General features: G+C 36.1%; 2 protein-coding genes across 2 annotated transcripts; one reads left to right on the forward strand and one right to left on the reverse strand.

Moving 5' to 3' along the window:
* Positions 1-4,042: 4,042 nt before the first annotated feature.
* On the reverse strand, positions 4,043-4,939 carry LOC141632626 (WD repeat-containing protein VIP3-like). The gene is made up of 2 exons (XM_074445157.1): positions 4,886-4,939; positions 4,043-4,657 (listed from the first exon to the last, which is right to left on the reverse strand). The coding sequence occupies exons 1-2, from the start codon at positions 4,937-4,939 to the stop codon at positions 4,043-4,045; spliced, it is 669 nt and encodes a 222-aa protein (XP_074301258.1).
* Positions 4,940-4,986: 47 nt separating this feature from the next.
* On the forward strand, positions 4,987-10,003 carry LOC141632627 (uncharacterized). Its single transcript, XM_074445158.1, has 4 exons — positions 4,987-4,999; positions 9,241-9,628; positions 9,702-9,759; positions 9,851-10,003. Exons 1-4 carry the CDS (start codon positions 4,987-4,989, stop codon positions 10,001-10,003), a joined length of 612 nt encoding a protein of 203 aa, XP_074301259.1.
* Positions 10,004-12,649: the final 2,646 nt, after the last annotated feature.

Consider the following 12,649-nt stretch of genomic DNA (forward strand, 5'->3'; position numbering starts at 1 on the left):
TGTAAATTGCAGGAATAAATCAAAGAGGAGATAAATCGTGCCTAAACTCGTCCCATTCGCATGCATTTATGGAGAACAAGGAGCCGGAGCTTGGAATCTATCACTTTGAAGACGCGTGAGCTGGTTTCGGAAGGTGTCTAGTGCCTAAACGTGCCAAAATAGCTCGATCGACTACTTTTCTAGTCGATCGAATGCTTTATATACTGAAGGATACTCGATCGAGCAGTTCCAGTATACAATCGAGAAGACAATATACGGAGTTACTTGATTGAGTGGTTTATTTCCACTCGATTGAGGGGTTTGTCGCTTAGTTGCTCGATCGAGTGGTTTATTTCCACTCGATCGAGTGGTTTGGCCTGTAATAGAGTTTTTCCGCCTAATCTTGTATGGGCTTTTGTAATCAAGTTTAGGATAAGGTTTAGAGGAGGATTTTCGGATACTACAAAATACAGTAGACTGCGTAACTCTTCCTCATCCTATTCACTACTACTTGATCGACTTCTACTGCTTATTCATCTTTTACCTTTCTTCTATACTTTGCTACTCAGATTCGGATTTGTAATTGGTATTATTTCTCCTTTTATCTCTTAATCGTATTTATCATTTTATTTCTATCTTCTTCTCACTGCTTCCATTATTGTTTTATTTAATCTTTCATTCTTATTATTATTATTATTATGTTTAATTCTTGTTATCTACATATTATTGTTGTTAACTCGGTAGTAACGTGTAGCTAATTCCCTTTTGCTAAGGCTAGGGGATCCATGATTATGAAGGGATAGCGATTGAATTATTAGGTTAATGCTTGTGTAGTCCTTGTTGTTAATCGCTGCACTTATTTGTATCTGTCTAATTGAGTCGACGCAATTAGGCATTTAAACCATAGTAAGCCTTGACCTGGACCGGAAGGTTGGAAAGGGTGAGACTCGTAGCGAACATTAGGGCACTATAGTGAGGGTGGAAGCTAAGCTATTTGTGCTTTAGGGCGAATTGAGACCGGAAGGAGATATTCACTGCTCCTCGGACCATACTTGCATTGACCTGAGACCTAGATTACTTGACCGAATGATCATGGTGAACCGTCTGTCTTAGATGCTTTCTTTATCTGCTTAATCCTTTTTCTCTAGTTTTTTTTCTCTTTCTCATTCTCATTAGTTTAGAACAACAACCCATTTAAAACCCCCAATTTGGTTACCGTGACGAACTTAGACAAAGCTGACATTTTCCCATCTCCCTGTGGAGATCGACCCGACTTCCCTAGCTATATTAGTTAGAGCCAGTTGGTTATTTTTTATAGGTATACGACTGCCCTGTCAGCAACACTTTCTTTGATGGATCGCCTTCTCGAATGGCACCGTCTTCAAGGAACTCCGGAATAATTAAATTATAAAATGAATAACATAATTTCCTATTATACATTTGTAATTAAAAATAAATCTATTAAATTACAAAACGGTGATACGAGATCACAATAATTACAACTGAATCGATATTCCCATACATTTCGGGTAATACCAATTAAAACTAAAGCCATACTAAGTAAATTACATAAAATTAAAATATGACAATCATAAATAAAATGCAGCATTATAATATGTATGAACATGTTAAATTTTATGCTAAATCGCCTTTTATGAGCCAATATCGTATATTTTATCGGTTTTTATGGATTTGCGTGATTTAACTTATTAAAATCACAATAATTACATAAATTCATATTTATGTACAAGTTAATTACCCTAACCATCTTAGGACTCAAAACTTAGTCTCCCCTAACATTTTGACAATAATTAACCTTGATTTCTTAATATCGTTCATAAATGGACCCAAAATACAAAATTATGCTATAAACTTCAAATTAAATTATAAAAATTTCAAATAATTTCGAAATTTGAAATTTAAACTCATGAACATTCTGGAAAAAATACCATGACATTCATAATGTTCAAAACTTAGGTTAAAATTTTCGAAAATTTATCGAGAAAAACAATGTTGCGGTTTATCGGTTTTAACAAATATGACCATTAAAATATGAGAAAATTTATTTTCATCAACTTTTCACTTTTAGATATGAAATATATGACAAAATGCAACATGTGACATTTTTCCTTTAGTCATGAAGTATGGCATTATTACTAATTATAGTCACTATTTATGTGATTTTTCATCAAAAATTCATAAATCATGCAAAAAGACTTCATTATAGCCAAATATTTTACACACAACTTGTAAAATTGCATATGACAGCATACTAAATTTCCATGACCAGATTCGAAATATAACTCATATTAACCTATTTACCCATTTAAATACAATTTTAACTTATAAAATTCATATTTCGAGCAAAACAACTTATTTTAACATGAAAATTTACAAGACATCAGTAGATAATATATGTGAAAACATATCCAAAAAACACTGAAAAATTCGAAGTTTAGCTATTTTTCGTCCAAAAATGACATTTTTCTCATAAAATCACATTTTAATGCCAATAATATATAAAATGAACAATAAAATCCATAAATAAACCAAAATATACTAAAAATCACTTAGGAGCAGAAACTATTAACATGTAAAATTATTTCATGATTTATCTTCATAAATCCTAAATAACAAGTTTTATATGTTAATTAAATTAATTCGGAAAAACTAACCCGATTTTGAATGCAACAACCGTGATGCTCTGATACCACTTGTTGGAAATCATATTTTAAATATCACATATTTTAATTTAAAGTTTTAGTCATAAAAACCTAAGGATCTTATGCATGCAAAACATATAAATAAGTGTAGAGGAAAACCGGTTCCTTACATTGAATATTTCGGTTTATGGGCACAAGTAAGGTCTCCTACCTTCACTTGTTCTTGAGCTATGATGAGTAATAGGATGATCCTCCAAAGACTTCAAGTGTAGAAGCCACTCCTCTTGATTGCACCCAAGATTATCCCTTATCTCTACTAAATAATATGTGCTAGATATTTGTTTAGTAGTTTACCTTAAAATTGATTACTAATACTCATATATTACACTAATAATATTAGTAATTTGATTTGAACAATTTGATCATGATTTCTCTAATTTTGGAGAAAGATGAACAAAGTATGAGAGAGTTTGCATGTGTGTTGAATGGTTGAGTGTATATCTCAAATATGAGAGAACAAAACTCTCTTATAGAGAGTATAGGCCACCGGTTTTGGTGAGGAGGAGGACCAATATATGGTCTTTCACTTTTCCTTTTGTTCTTATCTATACCTTAGGCTTGTAAGGCTAGGTGTAGATTAGGTATCATTAGTTTATTTTATCTCATAAAATAATTCACCCACTAACACCCATTACTCTCATTATTTCGGTCCATTTATATAAAATGGACTACCATTTTATTTTGTCAATTTGTCAATTATCACACAATATGTCACATGTAGTATATTACATGTTATTAATTAATTTAATGCATATTTATCACATAAATATCATTTTATAAATTAATTAAATTACATACAAAAATTGACTAGTGATACTTGATCACATAAATAAAATGGGTCATATAATTATAATTCACAACATCTTGTAATTTTAATTAACCATTCATTCTTATCTCTATTGTTTCTCAAACAATAAATAATTTTGGTAATAAAGCATTTTATTACTAAAATAAATCTTATTTAATCCCATTACAATAAGATATCAATATTCTCTCACAAATTGAATTGTTCAATTTTAAGTAATTGATTAACTTGTATCGTCATACAATTAATCAACTTTACAGATTAGGGCATCATCCTTTAGGTGTGACCTTAAGGGATCAACTGACCACCACCGTCCCACGACAGTAACGTCAAACTCTAGCAAGCCAATCGTTACCGATTAATGTTGATCAGTTGACTATAAAATGAATCATCCCTTACGTATTCTTAAAAATGAGATTTAAACATGTGATCATCATGATCGAAAATTGTGATCGCATATTGTCGGGGACACTCCAACACTATACATCTCAAACACATATTTTTGAAAATCATTCTATTGAAGAAATAATCAAGTTTAAGAGTAATCATATAGTGAGATTCTTTTATCATCTGAAACACTTGTGAGTCTGCCGGCTCGTAATCCAGTCCCACCAGGAGGCCGAAATGCAACACCCCAAACCATGTCAGTGTGGTTTGTCATGCTCTGTACAGCGGCTCGCATGCCAAGGTCCCACAGCTTCACCGATTTATCACTTGACCCACTTGCAATAAAAGCTCCATCCGGGCTTGCATCCACGCTCAGAACCCAGCTTGAGTGGCCCGACAAAGACCCGATCAAGCTCTTTCCTTCGGCGTCATACATGTGTATGTGCCCATCATCAGACCCCGAGAAAAGGACTCTAGGATCCACAGGAGAAAACACGAGGCTCCGCACTGGCATGAGGTGACCTTCAAGGTAGTGTAGGAACTTAAGAGTATCCATATCAAACACGGAAATTGTCCCGTCCATAGAGCCACATGCCAACCGTCTCCCGTCTGGGCCCCATGCAACTGAGAGGGCAAATTTCTTAGTGGCACTTTTATCAGATGGTTTGCTGTTTTCCGAATGAGGAATTGTTAGGGTGGAAACAAGTTGCCAGGTCGCAGTGTCCCACACCTTGACCGATGTCTTTGCTCCCTCCAAAATTTGCTAGCAAAGTTCCCTGAAGACAACATGCAAATTAAATCACGAAAGTCCAGTATGAATGTTAAAGCGTCCAACTATGATATCATTACCTCATTCCTTGGAATCCCTAATGTCTCTACTTACTAATAACTACTACTACTACATATAGTATACGATATACGATATACGATATAGTATATAAGTATACGATATCTGATATAGATATCGAAGATACGATACAAGATACAATACCTCATTCCTTGGAATTATACATGCTACTCTCAACATGAATTGGAAGTTAGCCATACCACTTATGTTAAGACACTATTTGAAGACACCGATTAAACACATAGATGATGTTTCCAGGTATCCCATCATATCAATTATGTCGATAATCGAATTCAGTTGCTATTTCTAAATAAAGAAGCTCAACAAATTGAGTAAGTCATTTACTTTTTTCTATCAATATAAACTTTTTGTTGAGAAGTTTTTATCAATATAATCCAGTTTCAAAGAATAGTAAATCAATTGACCTAAGACGTACGTACATAGATCAATAAGGTTCATAATTGAATGCTGCAGTCACAACTACTCACAAATCTCATCATGATTTGTGAAGAACTAATATAAGGAATGGGCTAGTTTTCAATACAAGGATCAAACTAGCAAAAAGAGACAGTCACCTTTTCCGTATCAGATGCTGATGTATAATAGTACCGAGTAGTATTCCAAGAATTTATTAGGACCGGCTTAACACAAAGTACATGACCATAGTATATCAACCATTTGTTTTTATTTTCGCTACACAAGGTTTTCATCTCACCACAAATATAAACTAACCTTCTTCCGCTGATAAAATTGTTCGATTCTTCGGATTTTGCCATCCGTTCCTCCAATTGACGAGTCATTTTGTATTTTTGGCAGCACTATATCTGGTGATTTTGAAATTCAATTTTTAGTTTTATTTTCCGGCGAGTAATATCGGTGGGAACCGGCTAAGGTAAGGAGTTCAGATTGGATAGTTGATTTGCAGATTTCAAAATCAAAGGACGGAGAATCAGGGTCTGTGATTTAAGAATCTGAAATTTTGGGGATTCGTGCCGTCGTGGTGAACTTCTCTCATCCCCAATCTCCATCTGCTTCTATCGACGGCAAAAGGATCACGACCGGTGACTCTATCATTCCCGATCAGTCACTGTCGGTGATTTGGGTGCGGAATAGAGGAGAGGAGAGATGCGAGATAGGGACGACGACGGTGGTGGTCTCTGCCAACGTCTTAACAACGGCGGTCTATGCCGGAGCTCGGTGTCGGCGATGGTGGTGGTCTCCGGATTCTGGTAATGGGGTAGATGGGGATGAATAGATTTTGGTTTTGGCAGTGTGATGTTTACAATGGGGTTTGTATGTCGTAGTGTTTAATAAAAGCTGGTAGTTAGTTCGTTCTCACCGAATAATTATTCTCACCGGATCCTAAATCTCTCTCTCTCTATATATATATATATATATGATTTAGGATTCGGTGAGAACGAACACTCGGTGAGAACGACCTTTATAATAAAACTCGCGCGTCCTTAGTTTCTCACGGCCAAACTTATCTATCACCCTCTCCCCAATCACATATTTCCTCAAACCCAAATCCCCCAATCACCACCTGCCAACCTTTCGTCATCTCCGGCGATGATCGCAACAACTCCGGCGACGATCACAATAACTCCGGCGACGAATCAACTTCTCTAAGTCTTATCCTGACACTCGATACTACAAATCTCGACGCCGCAATCACCAGGCACGTGCACCTGACAGTTGCCGACATCAACCAGTACTACCCCCACCACCACACGTCAGAGGTGGTGCTATCCGCCGACGATGATTGATAGAGCCTTCATCAGCACTACAAGCTTATTACGTAAGTCCTCTCACCTTTTTTCCCCAAACCCTAATTTGCTAATTTTTTCCCCAATTGTTGATATGCTTATGTTATTTTCACTTGATAAGTCAATTATGCTAATCACAATACATGGATGAATACGTTACCAGATACATGGATGAATACTACCAGATACACATATCGATGTATGTATCTAGAGTATTAATTTGTGAATCTGGGACAGTAATATGTGTATCTACTCCTATATATGTAATTTCTCTTTTCTTAAATTGATAGTATGGAGAGGTTATGTGCTTGAGCTTCTAAAATATGGTTGCATTACTTTATTACAAACAATGCGAAGGGACTTTTATCTGTTTTGCTCTGGTTGTTATCTGCTAAATATTATATCGCTGCGTTTTTTTGACAAGAATAGCTGTTTAACCAATATGAAAATGATTGGAAGATAAATTAGATAACACTGGCACACTGCTTATCTAAAGATTGAATGTAGATCTAAATTTGATATTTCTGCCTCTACCTGAACGGATATCACATAGATCGAGTACCTGCTAATTTTAACATTGTTCATCGACCATTTTGACGAACCATTCTGGCAAGTAGATATACGGATACAATTCGGTCTCTATCAAACTGTATTCTTTAAATATCAGTCAAATCCTCAAAATATATTGAGCAAGAGAGTTTTGCATAGACACAGCTAGAGAGACCCACCAAAACCATTTCAATGTAGACGGGGGACTCTTGACAGAGATTTATATAAGCCCTAACTTAAACCCGTGCAAACTTGCACGATCATGTATAAAAGAAATTTTTAAAATAAAATTATATTCAGTATAATATTTGTGTCAAGTAGATGTATTATTTAGATTTATAGCATGTGATCAATATGAAATGGAATTTTTTTTGTACAATATTAGCAACTATTTAATGTAAGTAACCATTTAACATGACTACTCTTATCTTTCTAAATATATCATTTTAGTTTACTAGTGATTGTTTCCGTATCTTAGTGACTTGTTTACTTTCAACTATGAAATGTTTTGCAAATTAACTAGAGAATTTTTTGGACCAGCTTTATAATTATTCCCTCTCTTTAAATCTCTAAAACTCATGGGCGTGATGTTAGTGAGGGGGTGGGGGTGTTACTTTGTATTTTTGTGTATGTACTGTATTTGGATACACGAAATACGTTACCAGATACATGGATGAATACTACCAGATACACATAACGATGTGTGTATCCAGATTATTAATTTTTGAATCTGGGACAATAATATGCGTAGCTACTCCTATATAGGTAATTTCTCTTTTCTTAAATTGAAGAAAACAAGAATAGGATCCTCTTAGTCCTCTTATGGATGAATTTTTCAATACAATATTGTGCCTATCTTGTTGAGGATCAAAATCTTTTATCAGTACAGGCGTACGACACCTTTTAGTTTGGTTTTAGTTCTTATGAAATGAATAATTAGTATATGGATTAAGTTTAAATTAATGTAAATGAGCTTATATGATTATGCAATATGTTCCTGGTCTATTAAGTCACTAATTATGTAAACTTCAATGATTAACTAATATTTATAATCCTTGATTTGTAATGCTTCATTTGCTTTCTTATTTTTTTTACGTGTCTTTTCACAACAGATTTCAGGAGAATATAAATATCTATCATTGTCTCAAAATAAACTACTCCCTCCGTCCCGATCATTTAGCTATCAAACTCTTTAATTTAACCCACCCTTGTTTGTAGTTTTGGTGTCAACTAGCCTATTAGTGTGGTGTATAGTTAGAGCAGTTGAGAATGTTTTATTAAATTGATTGAGTTTGCTAGAAGCGTATAATTATTTGATTTTTCAGTTCTCAGTCGTATAACTAGCTTTAGTGGCTTGCCGATTTCAAATCATCCATATGTATAGGTCACTTTTTGATTTATGTCTTTCTCTCCTCTTTATGCTACCAAGCAGCAGTACCATGGTCCAAAACCAGGCTGTTGTTCAACTTCATCCCTGCGATAATTTATGATGTTAAGTTGTGCCCTCTCTGCTGCTCTCTTTTGTACCCATGTTACCCTATTAACTGTGGTGGCTGTGTAGCCTGTGTTGAGGCTGTTGGCTTTTTTATTATCCTTGTTCAAATTGTCTTGCATGTGGTTCTATTTCATTTAAATTGGTCGACTGCAAGATTGGACTGGGGGTGTTAAGCTGTTACTGTTTGATCTGTCACTTTTGTTTTGGTTAAATTAGATCTATTCATTCCATTAAGTTTGTTTTAGCGTTCTCCTGTTTATTTGCATATACTGGTAGGCTGATTGCTAGTGGAGGACTTCATAAAATCTTGCCAGTCACGCAAAAGATACATATGTCATGGTTAATCTGAATTCCTCTAGGTTTGACTAATTTTGGGTGTATAGTGGCATATTAATTCTCAGTCGTATATTCCTTTATCATTAAATTGGAAATAAAATGAAAGTTATTAATTTCACTTTGATATATACTCTTCCATTTAAAGTAGTGTATCTAGCTAGCTAAAGCTATGTATTTAGAAACTAAAAAGAGTGTATCTAGCTAGCTAGATGTATGCATCTAGCAACTTAAAGTAGTGTATCTAGCTAGCTAGAGAAATGTATCTAGCAATTTAAACGAGTGTATCTGGCTAGCTAAACGTATATATCTACTTTTGACTGTTAAGTTTTTGTCTCTCGATGTTGAGCTAACAGGAGAACAAGTTGAGATAAAGCCCGACTTTACTGGTGGAAGTGGTGACGACGGTGCCATTAGAGGTACACGTGGGGGAGGGGGTGGGAGCGGTGATGACAATGATGGCGACAAAAGTGATGAAGGGTCAGATGATGCTAATGCCGAAAGGAACAAGGCTCTTTTAATGTCCCAGAAATTCGCTTTGGGCTTTGTTGCCCTAGTTGGCCTTGGAGGTTTGATGGGCTACTTAAAGAGTGGTAGCCACAAGTCTCTAGCATCTGGCGGACTCTCGGCTCTGCTCCTATACTATGTCTATACAGAGCTTCCTAAACGACCCGTGTTCGCCTCATCGGTAGGCCTGGGGCTATCTGCTGCTCTCCTTGTAATGATGGGCTCAAGGTTCAAGAAGTTAGGAAAGTTATAACTGTGTGACAATAATTTTTGAATGTGTAGGTGGCTTGTAGGGATTACCCACATCCAGGCACTTATGTGGAACATACCCTTTCAAGAAGACTCCTCATGAAACTCATTGCAAATTGGTAATAACTGTGTGATCTTTTCTGAGTGTTTTTTTAAGTTCGGCTGTAGATGTGTAATACCAGTTTAATCAGTGGCAATTTTGTATTGCAGTGTTATTGCTATGTATGTGATATATCTGCTCCCTGCAAGAAATGGACTAGAGGATGCAAGGATCCGAATCTGAAGCACTGTGAAGCTACTCCTGACATTCCGCTTTGGAAGAGAAGGAGGGATAGAAGGAAGCAAAGGAATGAGGGATATTAACATGATGATGTAGTGAAAATATAGAGAGAAGCGGCAGCAGTGAAGATTTGAAGTGACTGTATCTAATTTTGTGAAAGAATGTTAGGAAGAGTTCGATGAGGACGAAATTCTGTCAGCTTGTTTTGGACTGCTATATGTCTATATGTGGGTAATCCCACGCTTCTATTGAACTCGATTTGGAAATGTAACAAGATGGCATTGGAAAGGAAAAAAGAGAACTTAAATTCAATATTGCTTTACTTATATATTTAACCGATTTTGTTTTGTTTTACTATCTTGTTTTCCCTTCTCCTAGCTTCTTCATCATTTTCTCACCTCACGGTGTCGGATCCATAAGAAGCTTCCGATTCGGGCGATCCCTAATAACACTGAATGAGCATGCCAGATAGTGTAGATCAGAACGGCGAACACATATGTGAGACTGTGACCATAGCTGCTTGTAGTTTGTACCTTCATAGCTTCCTGCCTTTTCCTTTTCACTCATCATACAAATTATAACTAAAGAGATATGCAGCCACTTCTGTTTCGGATGCTGTACTTTGATGTATTCCAATTACATAGAAAAACTGATGTTTTTTCGTAAGTTGACCAAATTGCGAGTCTTACTCCTTACTCCATAAGTTCATCCACCTTGCTATTAAAATTGCCAAAATGTCATGGTGAGCCTGTTGTTTTCGATAGATGGAGTATGTCATTTTGCAAAAAAAAAAAATGTATGTGAAAAAATGTATCTATTTTATTTTGCAAAAAAAAAAAAACGTATATGACATTTGGTTAAAAAAATCTATTAAAAAATTGTACTTATGCTAGAAAAAAGACATTCTTTAAAAAATTTACATAGAATGAAAGTCAAAAGTGTACCTAGGATAAAAAAAAGTCTATATAGAATTCACTTAAAAATTGTACCTAGAATAAAAAAGTGTGTCTACATTCTTAAAATGTGTATATAGAATTTTGGTAAAAAGTGTACCTACTTTAGTTAAAAGTGTCGATTAGATTTGGTAAAAAAAAAAAAGTGTATCTACATTCTTAAAATGCGTATATAAAATTTTGGTAAAAAGTGTACCTACTTTAGTTAAAAGTGTATATGAGATTTGGTAAAAAAAATAAAAAAAAAAGGTGTATCTACATCCTTAAAATGCGTATATAGAATTTTGGTAAAAAGTATACCTACTTTAGTTAAAAGTGTATATGAGATTTGGTAAAAAAAAAAAAAAAATATCTACATTCTTAAAATGCGTATATAGAATTTTGGTAAAAAGTGTACCTATCTACTTTAGTTAAAAGTGTATATGAGATTTGGCAAAAAAAAAAAGTGTATCTATATTCTTAAAATGCGTATATTGAATTTTGATAAAAAGTGTACCTACTTTAGTAAAAAGTGTATATGAGATATGGTAAAAAAAAAAAAAAAAAAAAGTGCACCTTTTATATATATTCTAATGTATCTAGTGCGTTCTCAACGTTCGGTCGGTGAGAACAAGCTAATTTAATCCCCATCAAATCCCTTTGTTTTCCGATAAATCCATTTTTCCTAGCTCCCTGCCACACTATCATTCCCATTTTCTACAACAAGCCACTAGGCCACCATCCTGACACGCCGTCACCGGAGGTTCGACTCCACCTCGTCGGCGCCGGCGACCACAACACAGGTGGTCAATTGAAATTCTCACTTTACCTCCCTCCTTTAAAATTAACCATCCCTCATATTCTGTAATACCCGCCCTTTTTAGGACCCTTTGACCGTCGTTGACTGTCCTCGGGAACGGGAGTAATCTTAGAAAAGTATGCCAAAACCTGTTTGAGCTGCGTGTTAAGAGTGGTACTCGATAGAGTAGAGGCTACTCGATCGAGTAGCTAGGGCACTCGATCGAGTAGGGGGCCACTCGATCGAGTAGGTTGGGTACTCGATCGAGTGCCTGGTTTTCAGCGGGGGTTTTTATATCGCGTTTTGTTAAATCCGCAAATCACTTTCGCCACTTTCCTCCTATCCTTCAGCCGCCTCTTTCCCTTCCCTTCACCTCAAAACCTCCATGGAAGCCTTTGGGAAGATCCTTGTGCCTTAGAAGAGCGTCCCTTGAGTCGGGTAGCGGTCTTTTGCCTTGTCTCTCCCTAATAGGTATGTCACAATCATCATCCGTGTCCTTGTCTCTATAGTTAGGGTTTGATTGTTAGTAATAGATATTTGCATGATGGTAGTAGGCTTTGCTTGTCTGCGGATCTTTGTGGTTGTCGGCATGGATTGGTTGCGGATGCGTAAAGGTAGGTTCGCCTACACGGTTTACGTAGATGGTCTAGTGTGTCAGTCGTTATGATAGTGTTGTGATTGTTTGGCATGGTAATTGATGGTCTTTGTGTTGGTGGTCGTGATTACTGGTGATGGTTCTCGAGATGCGTTCTCGGCTGAGTGGGGTCACTTGCGGGAGTGACTTCACGCCCTAGTTTCGCCCTTCGTGGAACCCGCCACGAAAGGGGATGTGCACATTAATGAGCAGGGTTATCGCTCGTATGATGAGCGGGGCTTAGGTGGGAACGGCCGCGGTCCCCCACTGGCAGGGCTGGTCCAGTGGACAGTCAGTGATAGATTTGGTGGGATTGTATGATTGTGGTTGAGACCGATGTCTTTGTTTGAGTTGTTGTTTGTAA

Source organism: Silene latifolia, chromosome Y, assembly GCF_048544455.1.
Source record: "Silene latifolia isolate original U9 population chromosome Y, ASM4854445v1, whole genome shotgun sequence".
Lineage (NCBI taxonomy): Eukaryota > Viridiplantae > Streptophyta > Magnoliopsida > Caryophyllales > Caryophyllaceae > Silene > Silene latifolia.

What these genes read in the sequence shown, in the direction of transcription:
- LOC141632627 (XM_074445158.1), top strand. An exon ending in ATGGGCTCAAGGTTCAAGAA is followed by an intron (nt 9,629 to 9,701) that starts GTTAGGAAAGTT and finishes ACCCACATCCAG; the next exon opens with GCACTTATGTGGAACATACC. An exon ending in ATGAAACTCATTGCAAATTG is followed by an intron (nt 9,760 to 9,850) that starts GTAATAACTGTG and finishes TTTGTATTGCAG; the next exon opens with TGTTATTGCTATGTATGTGA.
- LOC141632626 (XM_074445157.1), bottom strand. Translation starts at nt 4,939, where the DNA reads ATGGCTAACTTCCAATTCATGTTGAGAGTAGCATGTATAATTCCAAGG. An exon ending in GTATAATTCCAAGGAATGAG is followed by an intron (nt 4,658 to 4,885) that starts GTATTGTATCTT and finishes GAACTTTGCTAG; the next exon opens with CAAATTTTGGAGGGAGCAAA.